The 27,980-nt window shown below is 42.8% G+C and overlaps 2 protein-coding genes across 3 annotated transcripts; one reads left to right on the top strand and one right to left on the bottom strand.

Annotated features, from left to right (window-relative positions):
- The first annotated feature begins 1 nt into the window (after position 1).
- On the top strand, positions 2-27,979 carry zbtb37 (zinc finger and BTB domain containing 37). 2 transcript variants are annotated; one of them, XM_085375900.1, is made up of 5 exons: positions 2-337; positions 7,802-8,197; positions 17,280-18,218; positions 18,341-18,440; positions 20,588-27,979. In XM_085375900.1, the coding sequence occupies exons 3-5, from the start codon at positions 17,299-17,301 to the stop codon at positions 21,107-21,109; spliced, it is 1,542 nt and encodes a 513-aa protein (XP_085232026.1). In that variant the 5' UTR covers positions 2-337; positions 7,802-8,197; positions 17,280-17,298; the 3' UTR covers positions 21,110-27,979. The 2 variants fall into 2 exon arrangements, with proteins under 2 accessions (XP_085232026.1, XP_085232025.1); XM_085375899.1 differs by lacking the exon at positions 7,802-8,197.
- Positions 6,281-14,254, bottom strand: LOC146614772 (uncharacterized). Its single transcript, XM_085375897.1, has 2 exons — positions 14,220-14,254; positions 6,281-8,179 (listed from the first exon to the last, which is right to left on the bottom strand). The coding sequence occupies exon 2, from the start codon at positions 7,885-7,887 to the stop codon at positions 6,325-6,327; it is 1,563 nt and encodes a 520-aa protein (XP_085232023.1). The 5' UTR covers positions 7,888-8,179; positions 14,220-14,254; the 3' UTR covers positions 6,281-6,324.
- Position 27,980: the final 1 nt, after the last annotated feature.

Here is a 27,980-nt window from a genome sequence, read left to right as displayed (position 1 = left end):
CGTGAAAAGGAGGCTGTGAAGTCTGGGCTGTCCGCCGTCACTGAGCCGATCCTGAACCAGCTCGCAGGTACAGTGGAATGGCAGCAGAGCGCCTGCTGACGGACCGGAGCCCGCGCTCAGCTGTCGTTCCGGGGTCTTGAACAGCTCGCTACCGCCGCTGGAGCCTCGGAGCCTCGGAGCCTGGAGGAGCCGCGGGTGGAGCTGCAGCCTGTCAGGCCGAGCCGAGCCGAGCTGCTGTCATCTCCCGTCCGTTAATGATGCTCAGCAAGCTGCAGAACTGAAGTATCGGCAACCCGAAAGCAGACCAGAGCATTTTTCACTGCTCCCTCCCCCTCAGGTGAGAATCCGGCTGCACACCTGGAGGTTCACCTGCCCCCCCCCCCCCGAGACACAGCGACTCGCATCGGTTTGGTAGTTGTCCTGTGAGCAGGCTGGACCTGATCAGAGTACAGGTGATCTACCCTGTGACCTGTCATTTCAACGCGACTCCTCCATTTTGATCGGTTAATCAGGTCTTGATGTAACTTGAGGTCCTTGGTGTCTGTCAGCCTTTTGTACAGGCAGGTTTGGGTGGGACTGTGGTGCAACATGACCCTGACTGAAGCACACTTTGTGTGATTTTGGCGCCTGGTCTAAATTTTCCCTGCACATCGCAATGAGCCAGTGCAATGAGTGTCAACACACTGTACAGATTCATACAAATTAAAAGTGTGTGAAGCTGCTTTATGCAAAGCCTGGCAGCAGATAGAGTACTTGAGTTTCTATTGAGGAGGTGGCGTAAATAGACTTCTTACTGAAAGTGCTCCTGATCACAGAAAGTGCTGAACAGCGGGGTCACACCAAACTGAACATCCTGTACAAACAAAACTCATTTTCCAAAAAAAAAGAAATATGAAGAATGACTGCAAAACAACTCCAGAGAGGCAAAACTACAGACGGAGGATGAACCTCAAACCCAAACTTAAAACCACACAGACATGCAATAACAACCATGCAGACACAACACTACACAAAAACACAAAGCAGCCACCAAGGATCTGGGTCCCCTGTGTGGTAGAGGTAGGCCTTTCACGTGTCTGTACCTACGAGCATGTTTGTCTATGGCCCTTCATACCTACAAAACACAGCATCACTGAATGTGACAGGAAACCGAGAAAAACTGCAGTTATTTAGTGAATAGTAATTGTTGAGTAGTGTAATATGTGTAAAGTAGGGCTGGGCCATATTATACCGTTCACGGTAATACCGGTATAATGTTAGCCAACGATAGGAAAATGAAATATCGCGATAGAATGGGAGTAAAACGCGCATGCGCAGTGCCTTTGTTTTCATACGCACATGGCCGATTGTTGAGTGAAACAGATGATCCAGAATTGGTTTGTAAAAATGGTGTAACTTCCGTGATGTGGAACTGGTTTGGTGTTTGTCCGTCAGATACACAACAAAGCACATTTTTTTGCAGAACATGCAAGCGGCCGTTGTTATTGTCGTATTTGTCGGACTAAGATGCTCTTAAATCTGGGAGTAATCTGGGTCCTAAACTCCGTATGCTTCAGGTCAAACAACACTGCAGCATCACTTAGAGTTAAAAACTGTCTAAATTCTTTCATCTTTAATAAAACGATCAGCATTGCTGCTTTACGAGGTGTAACTATAAAGTTTAACTTCCAGGCATCCATGAAAACAAAAGTTATTACATTTAACGGAGTTAGAAGTTAGCAGGAAGCTAGCGGAAGTTAGCTCGCTAGTTTCGCTAGTTACCTAAGCATGATAATGCATGTTCTGACTGAGAGATTTCTGAAAAAAATCAAACGTACAGCTCTGCTATCACTTGCAACATAAATGAAGACAGAAAACTAAACAGCAGTGACGTTTGTAGGGTTACTGAAGTTGGGCTAGCTGGTATATAATGATGTGCTACGTGATCGCTAGCGACACAGCTATGTTAGCATAACATAAACAGTGAAGCTGGAGGACGAACACTAACACTTTTCCACTTATAAAAGTGAACGTGAAGGTTCTTCATGGTTAGAGACAAATGCAATCGCATGGCAGGATGCTGTAAACGGACCAAACTTCAGTCAGGAGAACAACTGAGATAATCCATCCACAATACCAGGTTAGTCATTAATATACTGCAACAACATGGGAATAGAGCAGCTGCCAGAGAATTCAACATTAAGGAATCAATGGTACAGAAGTGGAGGAAGCAAGAAGAATGAGTTTAATAAAGTTTGATTTATCTGACTGCTTTGTTTCGCTTAATGTGCCTTATAATCCCGTGCACCTTATGGTCCGAAAAATGCGTACTGCACACTGCAGTTTAATGTTGCAAAGCACCTCTTTTTAACTTCAGTGGATATTATACATGGTTATGCTCAGGACATGTCAGCCCATTTCTAGTGGAAATGCCTTTTGGTTAAACTTTCAGCAAGCAATTTGCATTTGTACTGTTACATTTTTATAAAGCTTTAATGTACATAAAAACCAGCTTCTTGTTTAAGTGAATATAAATGGAAGGTTGTCTTTTTGCGCTAGTAATGTTGTGGAGTTGTATTTTGTCTCGCATCAATTATATCGTCGGTTATATCGTTATCGCAAATTTTCAAATATATATCGTGATAAATATTTTTGGCCATATCGCCCTGCTCTAGTGTAAAGTATAACTAACATGAGAAAACTTTGATGGGATAACTCGATAGTTAACTGAGTGCTACGGGGCAGTTTAACACAGCCAAGCCTTCTTTCTTTCTCTGCATTAGCTCGACTAACAAAACCTAAAAGCCCAGCCAGCGATAATGGTTATCAGCATCCTTTGTTATCCAGGGCTTTCAGGTCCAGGCTCTGTGCATGCTCACAGAAAACAGGGAAAAGAAAATGTATCTTTTGACTCTTCTTCCTCAGCAGCTGAGCATTGCTTATTCCAATAGGTTTCATCAGCAGACAAACAGGTAATAAAGGTTACAAGAAATATATTAAAATATATAACAATGAGCTGCAACACTGGTGCTGCAAATAAGAGAGAAATGTTTAGGAGGACTGTTAATTTTGTGAACTAAAACTTGCCATGTGTTTTTGTTGACAGCTGCACATTAGAGCTCTGAAACATTGAATGTTAGTGTGTTCACGTCTGACGCTCCTCCATCGCCTATTGTACAGGAGACATGGAATTCACTTTAGTTTATCACCAGATCAGAGCAAAATTAATCTTACTAATTGGAAAGTATTGGCCTACAAATGTAGATGATGACTTTTTTAGCCTTAGCCCTGTTGGCTGTAATTCCAGCAGCGTAAAAACCACTAAACATGTATACGTTTGCACATCACTAACTGAATGCATTCAGATTCCAGTGACCGTTTGTGCTGCTGTAACTTCACAGTTGGGCTTCATTTGATGATGTTAGTAAGGCATGGCTATTCCCTACTCTCCAACAGAGAATCGCTGAAAAGATGCTGTAAGTAAAAGAATAAAACTGTGGAGGGCCCGGCTGATTTTAAATCGAAAGTTGGAACATAACCTGCTCATAACCAGGTTTTGTGTTCAGCAGAAGTTGCCATGGTAAAAAGAGACCTCTTGATGACACTAAGAACTCTGACTTTAAACTCCGGACCTGATTCAGCAGACAACACTCCAGTGCACCATAAAATAAACCAGAGGGTTCTTATTCTGCTGCTCATGAATAAAATCAGTTTTGTCCAATCAGCATGTCATTATCCTCATGAAGATTGAAAATCATCTGATGAATTGGAATCGTCATAGATTAGACTTGCTGGAGGAACTCTGCTGTTTCCATTACTTCTGGCTGTATCTGATTAAACCCTTCCCTGACCATTAGGTAGCCACGGGCATACTAGGCAAAGACAAACACAAGACTGCTCAGAGACAAAAGTGAGAGACTTGGCACTCAGAGAATCGTGAAATAGAAATCTTTGGGAATAGCAAATACGAAGCAGAATGCCGTTAATAGATGCAGTGCCTGGTGACTATAATCTAGTCCTACTGACACCATAGTATGTTCCTGTTTTTACAGTGGGGCAAAAAAGTATTTAGTCAGCCACCGATTGTGCAAGTTCCCCCACCTAAAATGATGACAGAGGTCAGTAATTTGCACCAGAGGTACACTTCAACTGTGAGAGACAGAATGTGAAAGAAAAATCCATGAATCCACATGGTAGGATTTGTAAAGAATTTATTCGTAAATTAGGGTGGAAAATAAGTATTTGGTCAATAACAAAAATACAACTCAATACTTTGTAACATAACCTTTGTTGGCAATAACAGAGGTCAAACGTTTACTATAGGTCTTTACCAGGTTTGCACACACAGTAGCTGGTATTTTGGCCCATTCCTCCATGCAGATCTTCTCGAGAGCAGTGATGTTTTGGGGCTGTCGCCGAGCAACACGGACTTTCAACTCCCGCCACAGATTTTCTATGGGGTTGAGGTCTGGAGACTGGCTAGGCCACTCCAGGACTTTCAAATGCTTCTTACGGAGCCACTCCTTTGTTGCCCGGGCGGTGTGTTTTGGATCATTGTCATGTTGGAAGACCCAGCCTCGTTTCATCTTCAAAGTTCTCACTGATGGAAGGAGGTTTTGGCTCAAAATCTCACGATACATGGCCCCATTCATTCTGTCCTTAACACGGATCAGTCGTCCTGTCCCCTTGGCAGAAAAACAGCCCCATAGCATGATGTTTCCACCCCCATGCTTCACAGTAGGTATGGTGTTCTTGGGATGCAACTCAGTATTCTTCTTCCTCCAAACACGACGAGTTGAGTTTATACCAAAAAGTTCTACTTTGGTTTCATCTGACCACATGACATTCTCCCAATCCTCTGCTGTATCATCCATGTGCTCTCTGGCAAACTTCAGACGGGCCTGGACATGCACTGGCTTCAGCAGCGGAACACGTCTGGCACTGCGGGATTTGATTCCCTGCCGTTGTAGTGTGTTACTGATGGTGACCTTTGTTACTTTGGTCCCAGCTCTCTGCAGGTCATTCACCAGGTCCCCCCGTGTGGTTCTGGGATCTTTGCTCACCGTTCTCATGATCATTTTGACCCCACGGGATGAGATCTTGCGTGGAGCCCCAGATCGAGGGAGATTATCAGTGGTCTTGTATGTCTTCCATTTTCTGATGATTGCTCCCACAGTTGATTTTTTCACACCAAGCTGCTTGCCTATTGTAGATTCACTCTTCCCAGTCTGGTGCAGGTCTACAATACTTTTCCTGGTGTCCTTCTGTTGGGGGAAAACTCTGTAAAAAACCCAGGAGAAATAAAGACACAATGAGACAAAGTTACTTTCTTTATCAAACGTGTACACGGGTGAGCTGCTAAGAACAACTCACACCATGCACAGTGGCTTGGTAATTTTTATAGGAAAGACAGTGAGAACAGGATAAGAAAATACAAAACAAATAAAATAAACAACTCCATATGTGGCGCTAGTCTCGTCAGCAGAGAGCTGGGAGAAGGCTGTGGGAGATAAAACAATCTAAAACAATATGTCCCAAAACAGTATGTCTTTGCTGAGAAAGTCTAAAAAGATAATTCTAAACTAATCTAACCATAGACAAAAGGGCATGCTTGCACATTTAAAAGAAGGTAAAGAAACATAGAAACATTTTTCCTGTAACATTCCCCCCTGTTTTAACTTATTTTAAATGTATACAACAATTGTCTGTGAAGGTTATTTATTAAGTATCTTAAACAATTTTTTAATTTTTCAAAATGTCAGCATAGCAGAAATGGCAGTCATTTGGTCTAAAGAATAAAACAAAAGAAAATAATACAAAGAAAAACATAGTAAATGAAATAACAAGTGGAATAAACAAGAAAAAATAATAAAACTAAAACTACAAAAAATAAAGGATATATTTTAAAACGAAAACTTACAAAAAATAAAAGGGTGAAAAGTAAAATGAAAACTTTATATTTAAAAATGATGAAAACCTAATATGTAAAATGAAAACTTCAAAAAATACAAGGATGGAAACCTTATATTATAAAATGAAAACTTCAAAAAAAACAAGCATGAAACCTTATACTTAAAACGATGCAAACCTTAAATTGAAAACTTTATATGTAAAATAATGAAAACTTCATATTTAAAATGGAAACTTTATGTTTAAAACTGAAGACTTCAAAAAAAATAAAAGCATGAAAACTTTATATTTAAAATGAAAAACTTTGTTTAAAACTCAAAACTTCAAAAAAAAAAAAAAAATAAAAGCATGAAAACTTGCATAACCTACTAATGTTTTAATCAGTGCATGATCACTTGACAAGTCATTTTTAATCACCACGTCATTTATTAGCAGCTAGTACAAGTTCTCCTCTAACAGAATTGCAACGGGATGTTGTTCTTCTTCAGGCACGGCAACATAAGCAGTCATTGTAGTTGTTATCATCTGTGAAATCATTACTCTTAGGCATGGCAACACACACAACACTAATATGAGCAGTGCTATCATGATGAGACCTAGAAGGAAAAATGGCTTTGCTACAGCAGCCAGCCATGAACCGCTGAACAGCCAGTCCAGCCAGCTTTGTGCTGTAGCTGCTCCAGGTGTGTGTTCAGTGACATATTTTTGCAGAGCGGTCAAATTCTGCAAAGCTTCATAAATGTCTCCTCCAGTTTCGTATCCATCAGGGATAAAAGTGCAACATGTTTCCCCGATCAGCTTGCAAACTCCTCCTTGTGATGCTGTTAGCAGGTCTAGTGTCAGTCTGTTCTGCAGCACCATCGTTCTGATGGCCTGCTGTTCTCCTGCTAAGGCGGTTCCCAGGGTCTTAGTCAAGTTGATGTGTCGTAGCAGAGCATATCGGTTGATTTCCACATGATCCCGCACCTCGGCAACTCCAATGCCGGGGATCAGGCTCTGTAAGAATTTCACTCCTCCTCCCCAGATGCGAAACTCTCCCGGCACTCCAGTGTCCACGGTAATGCCGAAAGAATTGGGGGAGGCGATGTCCACTTCACGTCTCTGCCGGCTGCTTGGGTGATGTGCAACACTTTGCATGAAGAAAACGTGATCTGATAATTCCACCAGGGCGCACAGACCTCCCCAACCTTCAGGGAGTGACAGATAAGCCTTGTTGCCACATAGGAAGTACCAGTCAGCCAAAACTCTGGTTCCTCTGCTGCTGGGTGCCGTCCGTGCACATCCTGTCTGGTACTGAGTCTTTGTTTGTAGTGGCATTCGGTAGCTGTAGTCGGAGCGACAGTTTAGGCCCATCAGCGTCGTGTTACTGGCACAGGTGGCGTTGATTGAACAGGTCATACACTTCCTCTCGTTCCTTGGTGGGCAGAAAGTGTATATGGACTTACATAGGTGAGTAGGCAGCTCCCCCACTGCCCGCGATCCATTGTTCATCACACATACTGGCAGTTGTGATGCGTTCAGTTTGTTCAGTAGAATTACATCAGGCAGTGGGTCTGAGACTTGGGGCCAGGTCAGTAGGTAGGTCTGTCCGGAACAGTTCACATTTGTGAGTGACGATGACCTCCAGGTTGCTTTTGCTGGGATGCTGTAGTTGGCTTTGGACCAAAGAGTACCGTAGCCTGGATGTGTTGCCAGGCCCAACAGACACCAACTGCGATCTTCAGGTATGCTGTACGGCCACAGGCCAGACGTCTGTGAGGATAGGGGCATATGGGTACATGCATAGCAGTCAGTTTTATTATTCCAGTGAGCTGTAGTGTTCATAAACTGCCACCAGAAGTTAGTGGCGTAGCCATGGGGAAACTTGGTGTACTTTCCTTTGTCATACAGTGTCTGCCTTTTCTCCATATAGCGTGACTTGTTGTCCCTCATGGAAGCAAAGGTGAAGAGCCCGGCCATGGTCAGGGCCGCTGCAGTTGATAAGAGCCACCACCTCATGACGACGGAACACACCCTCCTGTCGCGAGTAGACCCCCCGGCCAGGAAAGCTGACCCCTCCACCGGGCGAGATCACAACAAGTAGGCAAGCCTGCCGTCAGCTGTGTTTAGATGGCTTCACTGACTCGCCTGCAGTGACTCTGATGGACCCAGGATGGTCGTTCCGCAATTTTGCAAGCGGTCGGTGTAGTGAGGAGGACTTGGTATGGCCCCTCCCACCTGGGTGTGCTCCAGTTTTTCCTTTGGAGCACCTTGATCAGAACCCAGTCACCGGGCTTTAGTCTGCAAGACACTGGAGAAACATCATCAGGTTGTTGATTATGTACAATGATCTCTTTGTTTTCTAACAGCTTAGACATCCATTCTGCTAATGTGTTTTCTCTGATTGCTTTGTCTATTGGTTGACTGGTAATAGGCAGTGGAAACGGCCTGCCATGAATGATTTCAAATGGAGTTAGTTTATGGGAGCCCTGTGTTAAGCGCATCCACATCTTCACTAAACCCAAACATTCAGGCCACGGCCTTCCTGTTTCTGCCATGCATTTCCTGAGCCTTTGTTTTATAGTGCCGTTAGTTCTCTCTACAAGGCCTGCGCTCTGAGGGTGATAAGCACAGTGGTGTTTTATGCTGAAACCGAGTGCTTCAGAGACTTTAGTGATGACATCATTTACAAAATGAGTGCCGTTGTCTGATCGTATCAAAGCTGGGATGCCATATGTGGGTATGAAGTGATTGCACAGGCACTTTGCTACTGAAATTGCATCTGCCTTTTTCACTGGATAGATTTCCGGCCACTTTGAGAACACGTCTATAACCACTAGGGCGTATTTTGACCCTTGACATTCGCTTAGTTCAATAAAATCCATATGAATTGTGTGAAAAGGATGAGGCGGAGTTGGAAAACGGCCTCTTCTTGGTCGCAGGTTACCCTGAGCATTATATTTTTGACACGTCATGCACGTTCTGACAAATTGTTTTGCTGAAGTTTCAAAATTTACAGTGTAGAAATGAGAGTTGACAATACAGGTCATTCCCCCCGATGACAAATGCGTACAGCCATGAGTCACTAATGCCGCCATCTTGTGGAGCGATTTTGGCAACACTGGCTTGCCATAACACATCATTAAGTCGTTTGTCAGAACTGCACCGTGTTTTAGCCATTTTGCCTGCTCTGCTGTGCTTGCTGCTTTTTGTTCACTTTGCAACACATCCAGTGGAATCTGATGTGTGTTTACTGCCATCAGTGTCATGTTTGTCTTTTGTGCCGCCTGTTTTGCTGCTCTGTCAGCAAAATTGTTGCCTGTAGTAATAAAAGAGCTATCAGTTTTGTGTGCTGCACATTTACACAATGCGAGTTGTTGTGGTAAATTTATTACAGTCAGCAGGCGTTGTAAGAGGCTGCCATGCTGGACTGGTTTACCGGTTGATGTAATCATTCCTCTGTTTTGCCAGAGCTTTGCAAAATGATGCACAGCAGAGAAAACATACTGGCTGTCTGTATAAACGTTTATTTGTTTATCTTTGTGTATTTCACATGCACGAATAACAGCTATCAGCTCAGCGCTCTGTGCAGAATATGAAGAAGAAAGTGGTTTTGCTTCTATTATTCTACTGTCTGTGGTTACTGCGTAACCTACACAATTACGGCCTGTGTTGTCTTTAGAGGCCGATCCGTCCACAAAGACATCAGTAAAACCAGCTTGTGGCTCAGCATGGATGTCAGGGCGGGGTTTGGTGTCTTTGTCTAATTCTGCATGGCAGTTGTGCACATCTCCATCAGCTGGTGTGCTCACTAGAGTCCCTGGATTCAGTGTGCCACATTTTTCCAGTGTGATGTGAGACTGTGATAGTAAAATGCCTACATACGATAGCTGTCTGGCATGAGTCAGGTAAGAGAGATTGGCTTGCAGCAGTATAGATGTGACAGCATGCGGGACCTTCACAACTAATTTGTGCCCTAAGACAATGTCTGCTGACTTCTTTACTGCTTCTGTGGCCGCTGCACAGCTTTGGACGCAAGTCGGCAGGCCCGAAACTACAGCGTCTAACTTACACGAGTAGAATGCTAAAGGGCGCTGTTTGTCACCAAAAGCCTGTGTCAGAACTGCCTTCATGTAGCCGGCCCCCCCATCAACATGCAGCACGAAAGGCTTGTCATAATCAGGCAGGGCCAGGACTACATTTGTTTGTAAAGCCACCTTTAGGTTAGTAAATGCTGTGTCTGCCTCTACCGTCCACGTTATTGTATCTCGCAAAGCGAGGTTTTTGCCATAAATCATGTCTTGGAGTGGCTGAACTGTTAGTGCATACTCTGGAATCCAAGCTCTACAGAAATTACACAAACCTAAAAAACTCATCATCTGTTGTTTTGTTTTAGGTTTGGGTGTGTTTTGCACTGCCAGCTTTCTGGTTCCCAGCAGTGTTTTGCCCTGGCCTGTGAGTGTGTGCCCGAGATATGTAACGTTATCACTCCACAGCTGCAGTTTGTGTTTTGAGACTTTGTGGCCCTGTTCAGCCAAATGCTGTAGCACAGCAAGTGTGTTGTCTTTGCACGCCTGCTGTGTGTGACCGGTTATTAAAATGTCATCTACATACAGCAAGTATTGACCTAGCTGTGGGAGCTTACAGCTAGACATTGACTTCTTCAGTGCTTCTGCATAGAGGGTTGGGCTATTCTGGAAACCCTGGGGCAAACGAGTGTATGTGTACCTCTGACCCTCAAAGGTGAAGCCAAACAATGGCTGTGAGTCTGGATGTAGTGGAACTGAGAAAAAAGCGTTTGAAAGGTCGATTACTGAGAACCACTGTTCGTTCGGTGTGACCTGATTTAAAATAGTGTGTGGATTAGCAACCACAGGTGGGATTTGTTCAGTCACTTCGTTTATAGCTCTCAGGTCATGTACTAGACGGTATGCACCCGTGATAGCTTTTTTAACAGGAAAGATAGGAGTGTTACAGGTGGCTGTCTTTGTTTTTATTAAAATTCCTGCCTTTTCCATGTCTGCTATCACTGGGCGAATGCCATGTCTAGCCTCAGTAGTGAGTGGGTATTGAGATATCAGTGGTCTGTGTTTTGAGAGAGGTTTTACTCTTACTTCATCTGCATTTTTTATAAGGCCTACATCAGCAGGGCCTGTAGACCAGAGAGTTTTAGGCAGCTGAGCTAGTGCTGCCTGATGTCATTCAGTTAATTGTGCATGTGTTTCAGCGGCATCGGCTAGGTGTACAGCGGGCCTGACTGCGACCAGCCAACCCAGTGTGTGTCGGAAACAACCCGTCCGGCGGCCTTGAAGCCAGCCTTCATGAGTGTCTTCCGTTTTTTCATAAGTGTCTGCTTCAACCCTGGCTAACACATTTCCTAAATCCTTCCAGTCTGAATGATAGTCATGCGCTACAGACACGTGTGGCTTAGGCATGCGGTTCAAAGCCTTCACGGCTGCTGATTGGATTACTGAGCACACTGCATTTCCCGACTTTGTGACATACAGGTGTTGTAAAGTCAAACTCTGTTGTCCTAGCTTCCACACTTGCTGATCGTAAAGTGGGTCTGGGCCTGGAGTTTGTTTAAATCTCAACGTGTTGTGATAGTCAGTGGGTTTCTGGAAATATGATGTGGGGGGTGTATATTTGCGGGCCACATTGTGTAGCTTTGTGAGCTCGGGCAACTCAAGAGTCCAGTAATAATGTGGGACACCGTAGCCTTGAGAGAGACACACGTTGCTGCTGTGTGCCGTGTTAATGCTATCTGGCTCTGGAGTGTTGTCATTTAGCATGCATTCAGCAATCATGCCATTCTCTTCCGGTATCACGCCTATCTTGAGTTTTGTCAGAGCGTCTCTTCCTAGAAGGTTTACTGGGCATGACGGGTCATATATGCATTTAATGAAGCACCTGCGGCCACTTTCTGTATGTATTAGTTCTAAGGGGGCAGTTAGTTGTTGTACAGTGGTGAGGCCTGTGGCTGACTTCACAACTAATGTATCTTTTGAGTACTGTAAGTTCTTAGGTGCCTGCCTCAAAACCGTTTTACATGCTCCTGTGTCGCATAACATTTGGATTGGTTGCCCGTTCACATGGATTAGCAGCGTTGGTTTGTATTCTGACCCTAATAGCAATTGTTCTATGTTAAAAACTTCCCCTCCCTCATCAATGTTCATGTCTTGTGTGTTTTCTAGTCACATGTCATTGTTCTCCATAGATTCGCCACTGTTTTGCCTGTCATTGTTCCTCCTACTATTATGTGTCTGTGGCTTACTTCTGCACTCTCGTTCAAAGTGACCTCGTTTTCCACAGTTGAAACAGGCATTGTCTCTTTCATATCTGCTGTCTCTGTTTCTGTGTCTGCGGCCTTGCTGTCGATTACCTTGCTTCCCTTTCTGTCTCTGATAGCCTCCCGAAAATGCAAGGAAACCTGTCTCTGAATCTATGGTGAAGACGTCAGCCTTATTTTTCTGTTTGTGCACTTTTGTGGCGTGTTCAGCATGTAACAGGGCATCTGGCAGGTTGCCAGTGTTCATTGTGACCCAATGTTTCTCTACATGTGCTCTGATTGGTGGGAGCAGGCCATTTAGAAACGCATTTTTTAATTGCTGCTGGAATGGCGTTGCATCGCCATCGGCATAATCTAAACCTGAATGCTGCCTAAAAACTGGGCGCAGGCGGTCTAAAAAGTCTGATGCAGTTTCATTTTCTTTCTGTTTTACCTCTCCTATTTTATTGTAGTTTGGCTTGGGGGCCAGCTGTAGTCTCACACGTTCATAGAAATTATGTAGTTGGCCTTCTAATTCAGGGTCACCTGCACGCAGGGGTTGTGGTCCGTTGCCGACCACTAAAGAATCTAAAGGATTATTAATTGCCCCCCCAGTGAAAGAGCCTTTCACTGAGCCAAACTTCAAACCTAAAAGATCTTGAAGTACCTGGTACATTTCATGACCGTTTAAATACCACTGAGTCCTAATTGCTTCAACTGCTCTCTTCCATGTGTCAAAACCGTCATGCAGGGGCGGGACATCTTTAAGAACATTTTTGCGATCCTCATGTGACCATGGTCTAAACACAAGAATTGTGGGGTGTGCGTCTTGATGCCCCATAGGTCCAATCGGCTGACCATATCTGGGGTTAGGTGAACTTATTAATGGAAATACTCCTGGGGGGCTTGGGGGGTCAGGCCATATTTCCCTGCCTACATGATCTTCCCCTATATCTGCTTCAGGTGCATGTGTTAATGACATTTTAGCTAAATCTGCCTGCACTGAACCGTAAGGGTTATTCACAGCTGCATCTTTGTCTGTTTGCTTGGGAGTTGATGCAGAGGCAGTAACATAGGGGGGAGGGGCTGCAGCCGTTGCTTCAGGCACCTCACAGCTTTGCTTTTGTTTTTTATTCTGTCTCTTTTCTCTATTCTCAGCACGTCTCTGTTGCTCTTTTTTCCATGCATCTAGGAAAGTTAATTCATTTGTGCGTTTTCCTTTCTTTCTAAGATTTGTGGTTGCACTTATTTCCTTTAATAAGCTATCTTTGAGCTGTGTTAAAGCTGCGGGGCTGCACGTACCCTCCCACCCAGGACATGACGTCTTTTTAGGATTACGCCATCTCCTTGCGCTGATTTTTCCTGCACCTGGATATTTATTTTCTATCCATTGTTCGTCATTAATGAACTTTTGTGTATACTGCCCATTATTGGCAAGAGGTTTAGAGGTTTTATTCCCCATTTTTCAATTTTTATTATTTAGTGTATCTTACTTATGTATTTATTTAGTTATTTATTTTTATTTATTTATTTATACACTGGCAATACAGCTGCTATCCACCTTCGCTGGTATGAGGAATGAGAGTGGTTGTTCACACGCCCTTCTACTTTCGGACTATTTCCAAAAGCGGTGTGAACTTTACGAGGCGGAACTCGACCGTTCTCCCAAGCCACCAGCACTTCAGCGAACAGCAGTGAAAGAAAAACACAGTAGGAGCGGCTCAGTCTCTTATTGGACCGTGAAAAGTCAGCTTGCTCCGTTAGTTACAACAATACACACATACATTCACATTCACACTTATTCGCGCGATCGGAACCCTTATAATAAGGGGAGCTGCCAGTCTTTCTGTAGACGAGCTACTTATTCCCTTGACCCAGCTGGGGGAGCTACTCAGAGCTCCAAACCTAACCCACAAGAGTGGGGAGCTTCCAGTCGACGAGCTCCAAGCTACCAGCCGACGAGCTACTTTAAACCCACAGAAGTGGGGAGCTTCCAGTCGCGACGAGCTACTTTCGCTATTTTAAATTCCCTGAATTTAAAATACGATTTTACGCAAGATTGTGTCAGTGTGTCTGTATCTACCTGGTCAGTGTCGCCGGGTCTGGTCCACCTCGATCGGGCCCCACCACCGTGGGTCGCTTTCTAAGAACATTGGCCAAGACTCGAATTTAACGCCCTTGGTCTTTGACCACACACCTAGTGTGTGGGCTGTCGACAGACGAGCAACGTGGACTGGTCACGGAGATGGGACACGATGGAGGCGCTCCGGCTCCGAAGGACCAAGAAATGTTGGGGGAAAACTCTGTAAAAAACCCAGGAGAAATAAAGACACAATGAGACAAAGTTACTTTCTTTATCAAACGTGTACACGGGTGAGCTGCTAAGAACAACTCACACCATGCACAGTGGCTTGGTAATTTTTATAGGAAAGACAGTGAGAACAGGATAAGAAAATACAAAACAAATAAAATAAACAACTCCATATGTGGCGCTAGTCTCGTCAGCAGAGAGCTGGGAGAAGGCTGTGAGAGATAAAACAATCTAAAACAATATGTCCCAAAACAGTATGTCTTTGCTGAGAAAGTCTAAAAAGATAATTCTAAACTAATCTAACCATAGACAAAAGGGCATGCTTGCACATTTAAAAGAAGGTAAAGAAACATAGAAACATTTTTCCTGTAACACCTTCGAAAGCTCTTTGGTCTTGGCCATGGCGGAGTTTGGAGTCTGACTGTTTGAGGCTGTGGACAGGTGTCTTTTATACAGATGATGAGTTCAAACAGGTGCCATTCATACAGGTAACGAGTGGGGGACAGAAAAGCTTCTTACAGAAGACGTTACAGGTCTGTGAGAGCCAGAGATTTTCCTTGTTTGAGGTGACCAAATACTTATTTTCCACCCTGATTTACGAATAAATTCTTTACAAATCCTACCATGTGGATTCATGGATTTTTTTTTTCACATTCTGTCTCTCACAGTTGAAGTGTACCTCTGGTGCAAATTACTGACCTCTGTCATCATTTTAAGTGGGGGAACTTGCACAATCGGTGGCTGACTAAATACTTTTTTGCCCCACTGTAAATTAAACCTGTGTCTATGGGAGTTGTCAGAAGGTGGATGGATGAGGCTGTGGAGGCATAGGAAGATGGGTTTTAAAAGTTTGACTGGCTAAAGAATAGAATATGTCCAATTTTGTGAACACACCATCAGACCAGCCAGCACTGTATGCTTTGTGAACAATAAGCCTTTGATCAGTAGTAACCTGAAAGAACAAAGAGACGAAAAGGTCCAGGAACAAAAGAGCTGAGGAGAGTGCCGCACGATCTAAGGGTGAAGCTAAGGATATGCAAGAGCTCGTACGGGAGGAAGCTGGAGACCAAATTCAAGAAGAACAACACAAGGGATGGGTAGAGGGAGGAGGAGCTGAGGTTTAGGTTCTGAGAGATGATGGTTCTCGGCAAGTAGAAGGATTTCAAGTAGGGATGTTCCTGGCGACTGATTTAATAGTCCACTAATGGTGGAAGAAAATTAGACTAACCCATTAGCCTAAAACTAAGAAATACTCGCGTATTAAGGTAGATTTGAGAACCGTTTAATTGAAAATGTCAAACTCTTATAACATTTATATTCTTCAATAATGAATCATGCCTTAAACGTGCAGCACCTCGACACTATGAACCTCTCCTGATTGACTGAACTCCTCACTCTATCGCTAAGGGAAAGCCCATCTACCTTTCGGAGAAAGCCCTTGTCCGCCACTTGTATCTACTATCATTCACAAAAGATGAGACCAAGATTAACAGATTTATGGTATTTCTCCACAACAATGCGCCAACTGGTGACAGATGGGTGCAAACATTTAGGACACAATAATTTACCTTCATTGGGTAATTAACATTTTAACAATTGGATTAAATGACTAATCTGTATCGACCAGTGAGAAGACATCAGCAATTAGTCGGCTAAGTCCCTACTTTGAAGTATTCACTGGGCAGGATGATGGGGTCTGTGCGCTCTACTACAAAGTGAGTGTAACATATCCAGGGTATATTTCCATTTTCTGGATTCACTTACCCTAACATCAGTTGGTGATCAGGTTACACAAAGCTGGTTATGAATTCGATAAGTTAACCCAGAGTTTCCACAGAGACATTACCAAAGCATTAATGGAAGAACTTCTTTGAGCAGTCTTGTTAGAATGGGGCGTAATCGACACTTTGGAGGAAGTGATTGTTGAAGTTACCTCAGAGAAATTAATTGGAGAGGAAAAAAGTCTAATTGAATATCAATGAAAGTAGCTGTAAATAGTAATACATCTATGACATGGTTATTATTGATTTATAATGGTAAAAATTTTATTTGTCAAGAAATTCACAAAGTCATTACAAGTTAAGGTTAAAGCGATTCTTGGCTCAGCAGAGCTCTGGCCCTTTGTCAGCCTGGCTACAGTGCTGAAGAGAAATCTTGGGCTGTTCGTCTTTTCGTCAGTCAGTGATGAATAGTCCGATGTTCTAGCTTTACATGGGGGCTTTTTTTTATAGAACTGCAAACTTTTTTTCCAGACTAATCATTGATCTTCTAAATTTCTGCCATTTTCTCTCCAACTTATGGGCTATTTACTTTAAGGTGTGCCTTTGAGAGTTACACCAGGGAGTTTAGTACTTCTGATTTGAGGCTTTCTTTTTAGAGGACCTACAGTATGTTGAGTTATACGCAGACAAGGGTGTAACACTATTAACAAGATAATCGACTCTGTAGGGGCAGAGTTTACTTGCTTTCTTTGCACTACTTTGGCACATGACATTGAAAAAGATAACAGTGGAAGAACTTGAACTGAATTATGCACTGCAAATTCCATATGGCTGTAACTTGTTTTTGCTTTTTGCGGATTTGCTTTCCATGATAAGGTAGCATTAGTCACAACACCCCCAATCAGTAATGTCACTGTTTCATTGAAGATTGATGAAAAAAACATCCTGTTTTATTAATCTGGAATCAGATTAATAAAACGGGGTGTCCTTGATGGTTTCCACGTTACTGGCATGACAAGGAGCTCCCATATTATTAATCTGGAATCATTTGCCAGTTTTAAGCAAAAAGGTCCTGGTGTGGGTCAGCACTGATGTGTTGCTGTGTTTTCAGTGTCCCTGCAGGCTGCAGCATGGAGCGTACCGGCAGCATACAGCTGGACATCCCAGACTTCAGTAACTCTGTTCTTTCTCACCTGAACCAGCTGCGTGTTCAAGGCCGTCTCTGTGACATTGTGGTCAATGTTCAGGGCCAAAGCTTTCGTGCACACAAGGTCGTACTAGCAGCCAGCTCGCCATACTTTCGGGACCACATGTCTCTGAGTCAGATGAGCACTGTGTCACTGACAGTGATCCGTAATCCATCAGTGTTCGAGCAACTGCTGTCCTTTTGCTACACGGGCCGTCTCTGCTTGCAGCTTGCAGACATCATCAGCTACCTGACAGCTGCCAGCTTCCTGCAGATGCAGCACATTATTGACCGCTGCACCCAAATTCTTGAGGGTATCCACCTTAAGATCAGTCTGGCTGACCTGGACGAAGAGTCCAGGGATGAGGAGGGGGCACGGGGCTCCAGGAATAGTAGGACATTGGAGGCTGTGGTGCGAGGAGGGGGTCACAGTGGTCTGCGGCTGCTTGGCCCACGGGGAGGTGCAGAGCCATGTGAAGCAGTCAGTCCAGCAGAAGAGCCACTTAGCCCAGTTCCAGCGGTGGAGCACAGTGGGCTAGAAGGGCCAGGGACCACCAGCGGAAGAGCAGGCAAAGAACCGATACTACGCATCAACCGAGCTGGTCAGTGGTATGTGGAGACCAGCAGTGAACCAGAACGGACCGGCAGCGCTGAGGAGAGCAGCATGGATGGGATCAGGATAAAAACAGAGAGGATGGAGGAATGGATTGGAACAGAAGAGCACCAGGAGGAGGGAGGGCCAGTGGAAGAGGGGGCCACGGTGATGATTGACACATCAGGACGCAGTACACTGGTGACTGGACCAGTAGGAACGCTGGGGGCCCGTAGTATCCAGCCATCCTCCAGCTTCAGCGAGACAGACAGGTGAGTCATAGCTAAGATATTCCTCCATGGTTCACTGACTGGTCTGCAGACACCTGATGATGATGATTTGTGTGTGGGTTTTGTTCCCCTTTCCTTTTAAATTAACTGATTTTTGATGTCAGGTTTAGTCCCACTGGCAGCGTGGTCGTCCTCACAGAACGTCAGAGAGCAAAGAGCGAGTCTCCTAGCAGGGCAGATGAGTTGCGACAGCCAAACTCACAGGTACAAACACAAACTGTCATAGTTAGTAAGCCAGTAGAGACCAACCTTTTTTTTTTTTTTCTTCTTCTTTTACAGACAACTGAAATTATTAAAACACCATGTTTCTTTTCCATGGATAAGAAACATGGAGGAAGTTACCAGGAAAGAGTCAGCAATATGGAGATGTGTCACATTTGTCCCTGTCACTCTCTTTCACCTTTTCTTGCTCTCTTATGTTACGTTTGACACCTTATTGGGAATGTTTTGTTACTCTCATGGCCAAATGAGGAAGTGCGGTGTTCACACTGAAAGTGAGAGCAATGTGGACTCTTCTAGGGTGGACATAAATCACAGAGAAACACAGTAAAGAAATTTAGATATATGAAGTGAATAATAAATACTTTTTTTAAATTTATATGCATCCTGTTAGTATGTGTTATTTAATTATTAAATACAACTTCACTAAGCTTATATAGTAATATGTAATGATTTACAAAGAAACTGGAAACCCAGTGGCTCGTGGTTACTGGCTTACAAAGTGGTTCTTAAATAGATACAGAGTCTATTTAGTGATTACCAGCCTAGTCATGATAAAGGATCACTAGACTCTTCCTGTAGATATGCAACAACCTAAAGAAAAGCACTGTTTTTTTTCTGAATCCCATAACAACAAAAATTAAAGTAATGTGTGATCATTTTGTACATCATTGAAAAATGGCAAAAAGTCAGTTTTGGTCAAATTTTAACAAATTGTAGTTTTTACTGAGCTGTTTTACAGCTGATCAAAAGTTTAAGACTGCAAAAAACCAGAAAACCCCCTAAAACAGAAATCAACATTCCAAACATGAACTCAGTAATGAGTAGCTCCGCCGTTATTGTTGATCCCTTCAAAAATCTGTTGCGGCATGCTTGATGCAAACGTTTCCATGAGGTGAGTGGGAAGATTTCTCCAAGTGGTGAAGACGGCTGCACAAAGGGCATCTACTGTCTGGAACTGTTGTCCATTTTTGTAAACTTCCCCTGCCATCCATCTCCAAAGGTTCTCAGTTGGATTTAGATCAGGGGAACACGCAGGATGGTCCAACAGAGTGATGTTATTCTCCTGGAAAAAATCCCTTGCATTGTGGGTATTGTGTACTGTAGCATTGTCCTGTTGAAAAACTCAGTCGTTACCACACAGACGAGAGCCCTCAGTCATGAGGGATGCTTTCTGCAACATCTGGACATAGCCAGCGGCCGTTTGATGCCCCTACACCTCCTGAAGCTCTATTGTTCCATTTAAGGAAAAAGCACCCCAGACAGTTATGGTGCCCCCTCCACTGTGGCGCGCAGAAAACATCTCAGGTGGGATCTGCTTGCCATTCCAGTAACATTGGAAACCCTTTGTCTCTCTCCCATTTCTTCTTGTTGCATGTTGAAGCTCTACTTGGAACCTTGTTGAGATCTAACCATGCAAAATATGATTTATTTATTTTTTTGCCATTTTTCAAGTGGTCTTAAACTTTTGATTGGACCTTTCCTGCTGAATCTAACCTTTTAAAGGACTTTTAAAATCTCCTTATTGTGCAGTAATACAAAACAATCAGGGTACATTTAAATCACATATTGAATTAAATTGAGTTGAAAGTCTTTACTGATATACGTTATCATAAAAGATACAACTGTCAGTGTAAATGGAAAAACTGATCCACCCTTTGAGGGCTCGACTCACTAAAAATGAAAGATAAAAAATATCACCACAGGCTTGCGTCATAATGTGGGTTAGTAGTGTGTATGGCCTCATTGTACTCATACGCACTGCTAACAACATCTGGTCTTTATGTTGACGAGATGATTGATGTCCCAAGGAATCTATTATAGTTTGAATTCAGTTTTATTTATATAGCACCAAATCATAACAACAGTTGTTTCAAGGTGCTTTATGTTGTAACATAAAGACACTACAATAATAAGTTTTCACTTTTTTTAAAAGAGAAATCTGTTGGCAGTTTCTTACGGACATTAACATACTCAGGTAACGCAAATTTGACCGACAACAGAGTGTGATGCAGGAGGACAGTTTTGTTCAGGGCATGTTTATCTAAAATGATCTAAAGTCTTATTTGATTCATTCTGTCATGGTGTCCACTATGTTAACGTTTAATTTTGCATTTCATTCTACCCATCAGGGAGAGGAGCATACAACGTTTGATATGGGCGGTTACGAGGACTACTTGAGGGAGCAGGTAGGAGATCGCTGGTTCCGCTACAATCCACGCCTCACCTGCATCTACTGCTGCAAATCCTTCAACCAGAAAGGGAGCCTAGACCGTCACATGCGCCTACATATGGGTATAACACCATTTGTCTGCCGCATCTGTGGGAAGAAGTACACCCGTAAAGACCAGCTGGAGTACCATATCCGCAAGCACACTGGCAACAAACCTTTCCACTGCCACGTTTGTGGGAAGAGCTTCCCCTTCCAGGCCATCCTCAACCAGCATTTCCGCAAGAACCACCCAGGCTGCGCACCCCAGGAAGCCCACAGCGCCTCTCCTGAGACTACCACCGCTTCAGTTACATCCAGGGGTGGTCCCAGTGATGAGGCCTCCCCTAGTCAGGAGGAATCTGAAGGTGGAGGAGGTAATAGTGCTGGAGGGCAATATGGAGAGGGTCCCCAAGCCTCTGTTTCTACAACAGGACCAGACTGACCCCAGTGAAGGAAGGAACATGGGGTGGGGGTTGAGTGGGGCAGCATGATCCTGTTGTAACCAAAGCTAACAGGATGTTAAACCCGCTGAAGTCAAAGGACCCCTCAGAGTCTGAAATGAGATTTATCCGCTTTAAACCGCATCTACCTTCACCTACTAAACCGAACAGATTAAGCTAAAATGAAGAAATTCCACACACTCCAACAACCTCATATGCCACAAAGTTCAGTGGTTCTCGTTTGCCTCCGTCTAGTTTATGTTACAGATTTCTACTTTTATATTTACAGGTATTACTGGTCCACAATACAGCATCACAACAGTATGTCTGGTGGAGACTTTGCCAAACTACTCAGTGCCAGTTAAACAATTCAAATCCCTCATATTTGCCTTGAGACAATCTGGAGCCGTTGGATGATGATGATAATAATAATAGTAGTAGTAATAATAATCTTATGCGTTCTATAAGTGCCATAATGGCGTTAAAAGATATAGTTGCACAAAAAAGTTCAATGAGAAACTTAAAACTATTTAGCTGACGGTGCATCCCAGTGTGATTGGAGTTACTGGTCTTTCCCCATTTTCCTGCATTTGGCACGATTCAGGATAGATAAAGTTATTACACTACACACTTTGACACTACGTACATACCTCACTGTACAGCACAAAAAACTGCAGGCACAATCTTCTGTTTCACAATATGACCATCCATCAAAAATTGTAAAATGTATTGCGAGACGGTAGAAAGACGATGTAAGTGGACTGGTTCTCATGTAGCGCTTTTCTACTCTGAGCACTCAAAGCGTTTTATACGACTTGCCTCATCCACGAATTCACACAAACACTTTGCTGTGTTCTTTCTATCTAACAGTCACACACATTTGAGCGACTTGGGGTTAATATCTTGCCCGTGGATATTTGGATTGGAGATTAGAGCAGCCATGGCTCGAACCACCGACCTTCCATTTAGAGGGTGACTTGCTCTACCTCTTAAGTCATAGCCACCCGTGTGTGCCCAATGGAAGAATTTGCAGGTGTAGATGAATATATACTTGGCCGATAAAAATCTGCAAATGTTTAATGTTATTATTTTTGATCAAGAATAGTCAAAAACCCAAATACCTGCATTTTAAAAGAGAGAAGATTTGCCTTCGTCACTGTGAACTAAATTTTTCTTTGGGGAGTATTTTGGGGTTTTGAACTGCTGTATACAAAGTTTTTAACTATTAGTGCATCTCACAAAAATAGAATATGGAGAAAAAGTGTGGCTCTGCTAAGATCCTATTGAAGCTGCTCTGCCAACTTCGTGTGGATTTTTGGATCAGGTTTTCACATCTTCCTCGAAAATACTCCATAGAGTCTCTGTGGGGTTTAGGTCATGTGATTTGGCTTGACAATTAAGTAGAGTAATAGCGTTGTTGGCAACCATGTGGTAGTAGTGGTGGAGCTGTAGTCAGGTCAGTCCTGTTGGCAAAGGAAATTTGCACCGGCATCGCTAGATAGAAACATGAACTCTGTTAATGCAGCCGTCTTCCTGGAAGTTTATCCTTTGACATATAAAAACTCTCCACTCAGCCGGCCTTTTCAGCAGTGACCATCTGTGGCTTACCCTCCTTGTGGTGGATATTAATGATCGTCATGTGGAGAGCCGTCAGGTCAGCAGTCTTCCCCATGACTGTGATTGTGTACTGAGACAGATACTGTGGTTTGAATAGAAATTTTCTAAAATGATAAAGACCTCAGTGCAGTATCTCGGACAGTTTGAAATACTCCATTTCTAATTTTCTTGAGCTATAAGCAAACTTCAAAAATGCTTGAAAATATTGACTTTGTGTGTAATTAATATAGAATATATGAAAATCACCATTGTGAATGAAATTGCCAAAATAATCACTTTTTCACTGTAATTTTTGGAGATGCAGTAGTATATCCCATTGCCTTTGAATGCAACATAGGTCATGTGACTTATTTGTGTCACATGAAAACTATTACATGCTTTCATGTGACCCTGTGATAAAGTCACAAGTTTGTATGTATGTATGCACAAGTATGGCCCTGAGAATCGAATGCGGACGGCTCCATCAGCCTTCCGCTTCTCTGGATGTACACGGGATGTGTTGTAGAACAAATATTGAGAGGCATTCTCACGCTTCATGCAGGCAAAATGGATGGAAAAAGGTCTGTGGGGACTCCAGTCACACTGGGTTAATGAATTTGGCGCATGAATTGAATAGAACTTCCTTACAATAGTGTTTTTACTGTGGCAGTTGAACTCAGCTTCTACAGCAGGTTTTAGATCACACTTGACCACCAACAAACTCACAGCAGGAAAACTGGACATGGTCCAGCCTCAGATAAGCTACACAGCTCAATTACCTCTCATCACTACGCAATACAGCTGCAGCACAGCACCACCAGGAAGCGCTCTGCTCCACTCCCACAGAGATCTCAGTCACTTTTCTCAGATATTTTTATAAACAAACATGTATTTATTGTTTTTCTTCAGTTTTCTTGGACACTTTCTTGCTCTGACAACGGGTGTGATGGAAGACAGCTTGTTGTTTGAGGAGAACAAGATATTGGGAAGACCCGATCAGTATCTTGTGTGACAGTTAGTGACGCATTTAATCTACTGCACTTACCAACAAGCCTGAGGGAAAAAAATCAGACTGAAACTAAGAGTGAAGAACAGGTGAAGCACAGGCATTCAAGACACCAACACAGTAGAAAGGTCTGCTGAAGTGACTCCAATTATAGTCAGCACACCGAAGTCTAATCAAAATTTATTGCCATCGCTACTGTAAACACAGTGTACAGAGAGACGAGACAACATGGCTCCAACAGCTGTAGTGCAACAAAAAACTACAAACATGACTCGTAGATTAAAAAACAATATAAATGGGGAGAAAGCCTTATATATAAGGGGGCCAGACCCCACTGACATAGCTAAAAACATGCATTATTATAAATAAAAAAAAACTCACCATAAAGTGTCAGGAAAAGGGAAATGATCTCTTCGGGTCTCCTTTGGGAATACCTCGCCTTAGAACAGGGGTGGGAAACTCCAGGCCTCGAGGGCCGGTGTCCTGCAGGTTTTAGATGTGTCCTTGATCCAACACAGCTGATTCAAATGGCTAAATTACCTCCTCAACATGTCTTGAAGTTTGTTTGTTTTTTACCGGATAGTAAAGATCATAAAATAATACATTAATATGCTTGCCTTATTTAACCTATTAAAAATATTAGTTTTGTGAGAGTTCAAAAATCCTTCTGTAACTTGTTGAGCACCACAGCACTGCCACAGATGACCTCACCTTCACTCCTGATGTCACAGACATGAAACTGTGACATTTCAGACACTGTTGAGGATAAATGTCTAAACATTCAGAAATGGAGTCTTCACCTAAAAAGGTAGACCACAAAATATATACATTTGAATACATAAACAGAACACACGTTACCCGACCTTGGCTTCGTTTTTGTGTACGGAGTGCAGTAGAGGTAATGCGTCACTGACAATAGATGGTTCTGATCTGGATGAACGTTGATTGGATATTGACAAGCCAAACCCTGATAGACCAGATGGATGTAGTGGCCAGGCCATGGAGCTGAACTTCAGAAGCCTCCTGTGATCAGAGTTGACCTGTTGGCGGGCGGGAGCAGGTCGGACTATCTGGCAACCAAAGGAAAGATGGCGTGGCCGTGTGGGCCCCTCAAAACGCCAAAACAACTAAACCTCTTATCAATGAGGGAGAACGAGAAGGTCACAAAGTTTTTGTAACAAGAGAACAATAACAAATCTACACACATTATAAGACAAATGTATTTAAACTACTAAGATGTTTTTGTTTTGTTTTTTAAATATGATTAATGTAAACAAGCTAGGAGTAGGCAGGTAGCACACAGATGGACTGTTACTGTTTTCTTCTACAGAGCTGTGAAACAGATTCTCAGTGGATGGTCAATTTTTTTATGCAAGTGAAGCCAGCGGCTCTGTCCTCAATCGAGTGATTGGAGATTTTGTCCCAGATGCCACTGCAGCCACTGCCGCTAGGCTCACACTTCAGGCTAACCAGGATATCAGGTATACAAACTCTTTTCTTTTATTCAAAGAATTGGATGTTTACCTTTCCCACGTAGCAGTATGCTAACAGCTAAACCTCAGTGCAGTATGCACGCTGCAGAAATAAAACTTACCTGTAAACAAAAAAAAAGCAGCAGGGAAGGCATCCTCATGAGTCGCCGTAGAGGTCGGCAAAACCAAGACTGGGAAATATGAAACAGAAATGAGCATGGTGACCTCAAGACCTCTTTCCACAGACTGTGTGGATGTCTCCCACAGTCTGGGTCGGTGTTTAAGTATGTGGTGATCTTGCCTCTAACAGATGTTTAAGTTTTGTCTGCTGTGTTGGGCTGGAACGTGACTTTGAGCAGGTGTTTTGAGAGAAATCGCGACTTTTAGAAGCAACCAAAAGGGGCTGAATACAATGACTCGTGCAGGAAATATTGCATAAAATTAAGCAAACATTATTCAATTAAGTTCCATTCAACAGTCACCCCAAGGTGCTGTGTATTGTACCCTACAGAATAACGGGGAAAAGCACATTTATAGAATATTTCATGTTCCATAAAGTGACAATCAAATGATTTTAGCTGCTAATTAATAATCAAATTCTTTGAACAAATTCCCCTAAATGGACATTACTTTTGGAAGGTATTTAGTATTTCAACATGGCTCCATCACATTCAAATCAGGAGCTGATTAAAAACTTTTTAAAACCTGCCGTGATTATACAGATTAAACAGTGCAACGTGCTGGGAGGTATGTGACATGACAAAGAGCAGCTCAAGTCATTTGCCTGAACCCGCATCTAGCAGCAGCCAACACGTGACTTTACAGTACATTTGTGTATTCGTGTTATTTCCTGCATCATTTTTTCAGGTCAAATGTATCCATTTTATTGTAGTCCTAACATGTTATGTTAGCAAAATAATGTTCGTCTCAATTTCAATTCAGTTTATACAGCACCGAATCGCAACAACAGTCTCCTCAAGGCGCTTTATATTGTGAGGTAGACCCAACAGTAATCCATACTCAGTAGGTATTATAGCAGTTGAGGACTTTTAAGTGTGGAACTCTTTAGTTTTGTTGATATAAGGCTAAAAAGAAGACGTTGGCAATTACCTGCTATTTCTTCTTGTGTTTAAACGTGAATTACAAATCCACAGGTACAGGGCTTTCCTGCTGCAGAGTGGGCCTTTTCAGGGTAACAACTAGACATAGGATAGACTGTTTCAGCATTGTATTGCTGTTTCTGGCCATTGACCAACAAAAATGCCTTTTATTTCTGAGAAACCCCACCCAAAAGAAAAAAAAAACTAAAAGAAATGGGTGTGCCACCATTTTCGTAAAATCCCAGATGCATATACTTGTTTTATCATATATAAAGTCCAGTACCAGAAAGCGTAGCCCGAAACACTTCAATAATATTTTCTGCACAGGTCAGGATTCAGCCCCTCTATTGATTCAATTACCGACATCATGTAGACGATTTAAGACCTGAGCGTTTCTTCATGTGTTTCATAAGAAGTCCGGTTCATTTTGGTTCACTTTGTGTTTTACATTTATCAGGAATTATCCAATGTATAGAAATTTTTTTAGAGCAGTGATCATGAGAAGTACTTCAAAGAGACATTTCTGACAAAGAACAAAAGATTCAAGTTGCACATGTTGACCTGTTCCAGCATTAAGACATTAACTTGGGGTTTCCAACCACCGTAGATCCAGGAACAAACAGATTGGCCTTCTTTTTTGTGTTTCACGTTCTGTTTCTGCTTCCTCCTCTTTGCCCTGAGTTGAAGGAAAGCAGGGAAGACTTCATGTTTTCACTGAGCAATACATCATTTCAAGTTATTGCTGGTAACAAGCTGCTCCCTTCTGGTTCAGTGTGGTCCTACTTGAGAAATCTACAGCAGGAAAAGTTGGCTTAGAGCTGCATTCAGAAACAACTGCATTTCAAACTTGATCATAAGAGAATCGCTCAACCAAGTCTTTCTCTGCTCAAACAGTTTGCCTATAAGGCACCAACAACAAGCCAATCTTCATGAATCTGTCCAGTGGAAATAGATGCGACAGATTTCAGTCTATATTCAAATTATCATTCTGTTGTACATCAGACTTGTATAGTTATACGCAAAAATATTAAGAAACACTTGGTAAAGCAAGCAAATGTGTCTCAATTCACCCAAAATGGGTTGTGAAGTGTAGCGAACACTGAACTGTAAGAGGGAAGGTGCTCAACTGAACCAACCTCGGTGAAATGGCCTCGCCTAGCATTCTTAAATGTTGTTCACTCGTTAGTTTTTGAAGTAAACTGGCCTGTATCTGCTGTTTGCCCAATCCCTTGGAGTCACAAACAGTCTCTGTCATTATGCTCAACAACACGAGCGACGCAGTAATGAGTCAGACATGAGTAAATGTTAAGGCTCATCGCAGTGTTCACCGTTACTTCAGCTACGTTTGCTTTAAACACAGACGGCCCAAATCAGACTTTTCCTCCTCAGTGATTTCTCATGTCCTGATCCGCTTTCATCCTCAAACTGTGAAAAACAGCAGAACCTCCTCATGATCCTCACGTCTTTGAGTCAGTCAAGGTTCCAGCTCATTTGCTTTATTCAGAATGCTAAAGTTTAATTCTCTTGTAATAGGTGCAGTCTAAATTTTCTTTTTCCTACCTGGATAAATCCAGTGTTTAGCACATGAATATCCAGTAACATTGACAACAACATGCCTAACCATGAATCTGATCATTTAACTATATTCACGTAATAACTCTTTAATGTTGATTCCTCAGAGTATATCCTAATATATCAA

The sequence above is a fragment of the Diplotaxodon limnothrissa genome, linkage group LG17 (genome assembly GCF_057381915.1).
Source record: "Diplotaxodon limnothrissa isolate DT_005_m linkage group LG17, D_limnothrissa_male_GT1.1, whole genome shotgun sequence".
Taxonomy (NCBI): domain Eukaryota; kingdom Metazoa; phylum Chordata; class Actinopteri; order Cichliformes; family Cichlidae; genus Diplotaxodon; species Diplotaxodon limnothrissa.
Note: the sequence above shows the minus strand (reverse complement) of the source record. Positions and strands in the feature narration are given on the sequence as shown.

Coding starts and splice junctions, on each gene's coding strand:
- LOC146614772 (XM_085375897.1), bottom strand. CDS start 7,887: ATGAGGTGGTGGCTCTTATCAACTGCAGCGGCCCTGACCATGGCCGGG.
- zbtb37 (XM_085375899.1), top strand. CDS start 17,299: ATGGAGCGTACCGGCAGCATACAGCTGGACATCCCAGACTTCAGTAAC. Junction 18,219..18,340: donor AGCTTCAGCGAGACAGACAG/GTGAGTCATAGC, acceptor TTTTGATGTCAG/GTTTAGTCCCACTGGCAGCG. Junction 18,441..20,587: donor TGCGACAGCCAAACTCACAG/GTACAAACACAA, acceptor TCTACCCATCAG/GGAGAGGAGCATACAACGTT.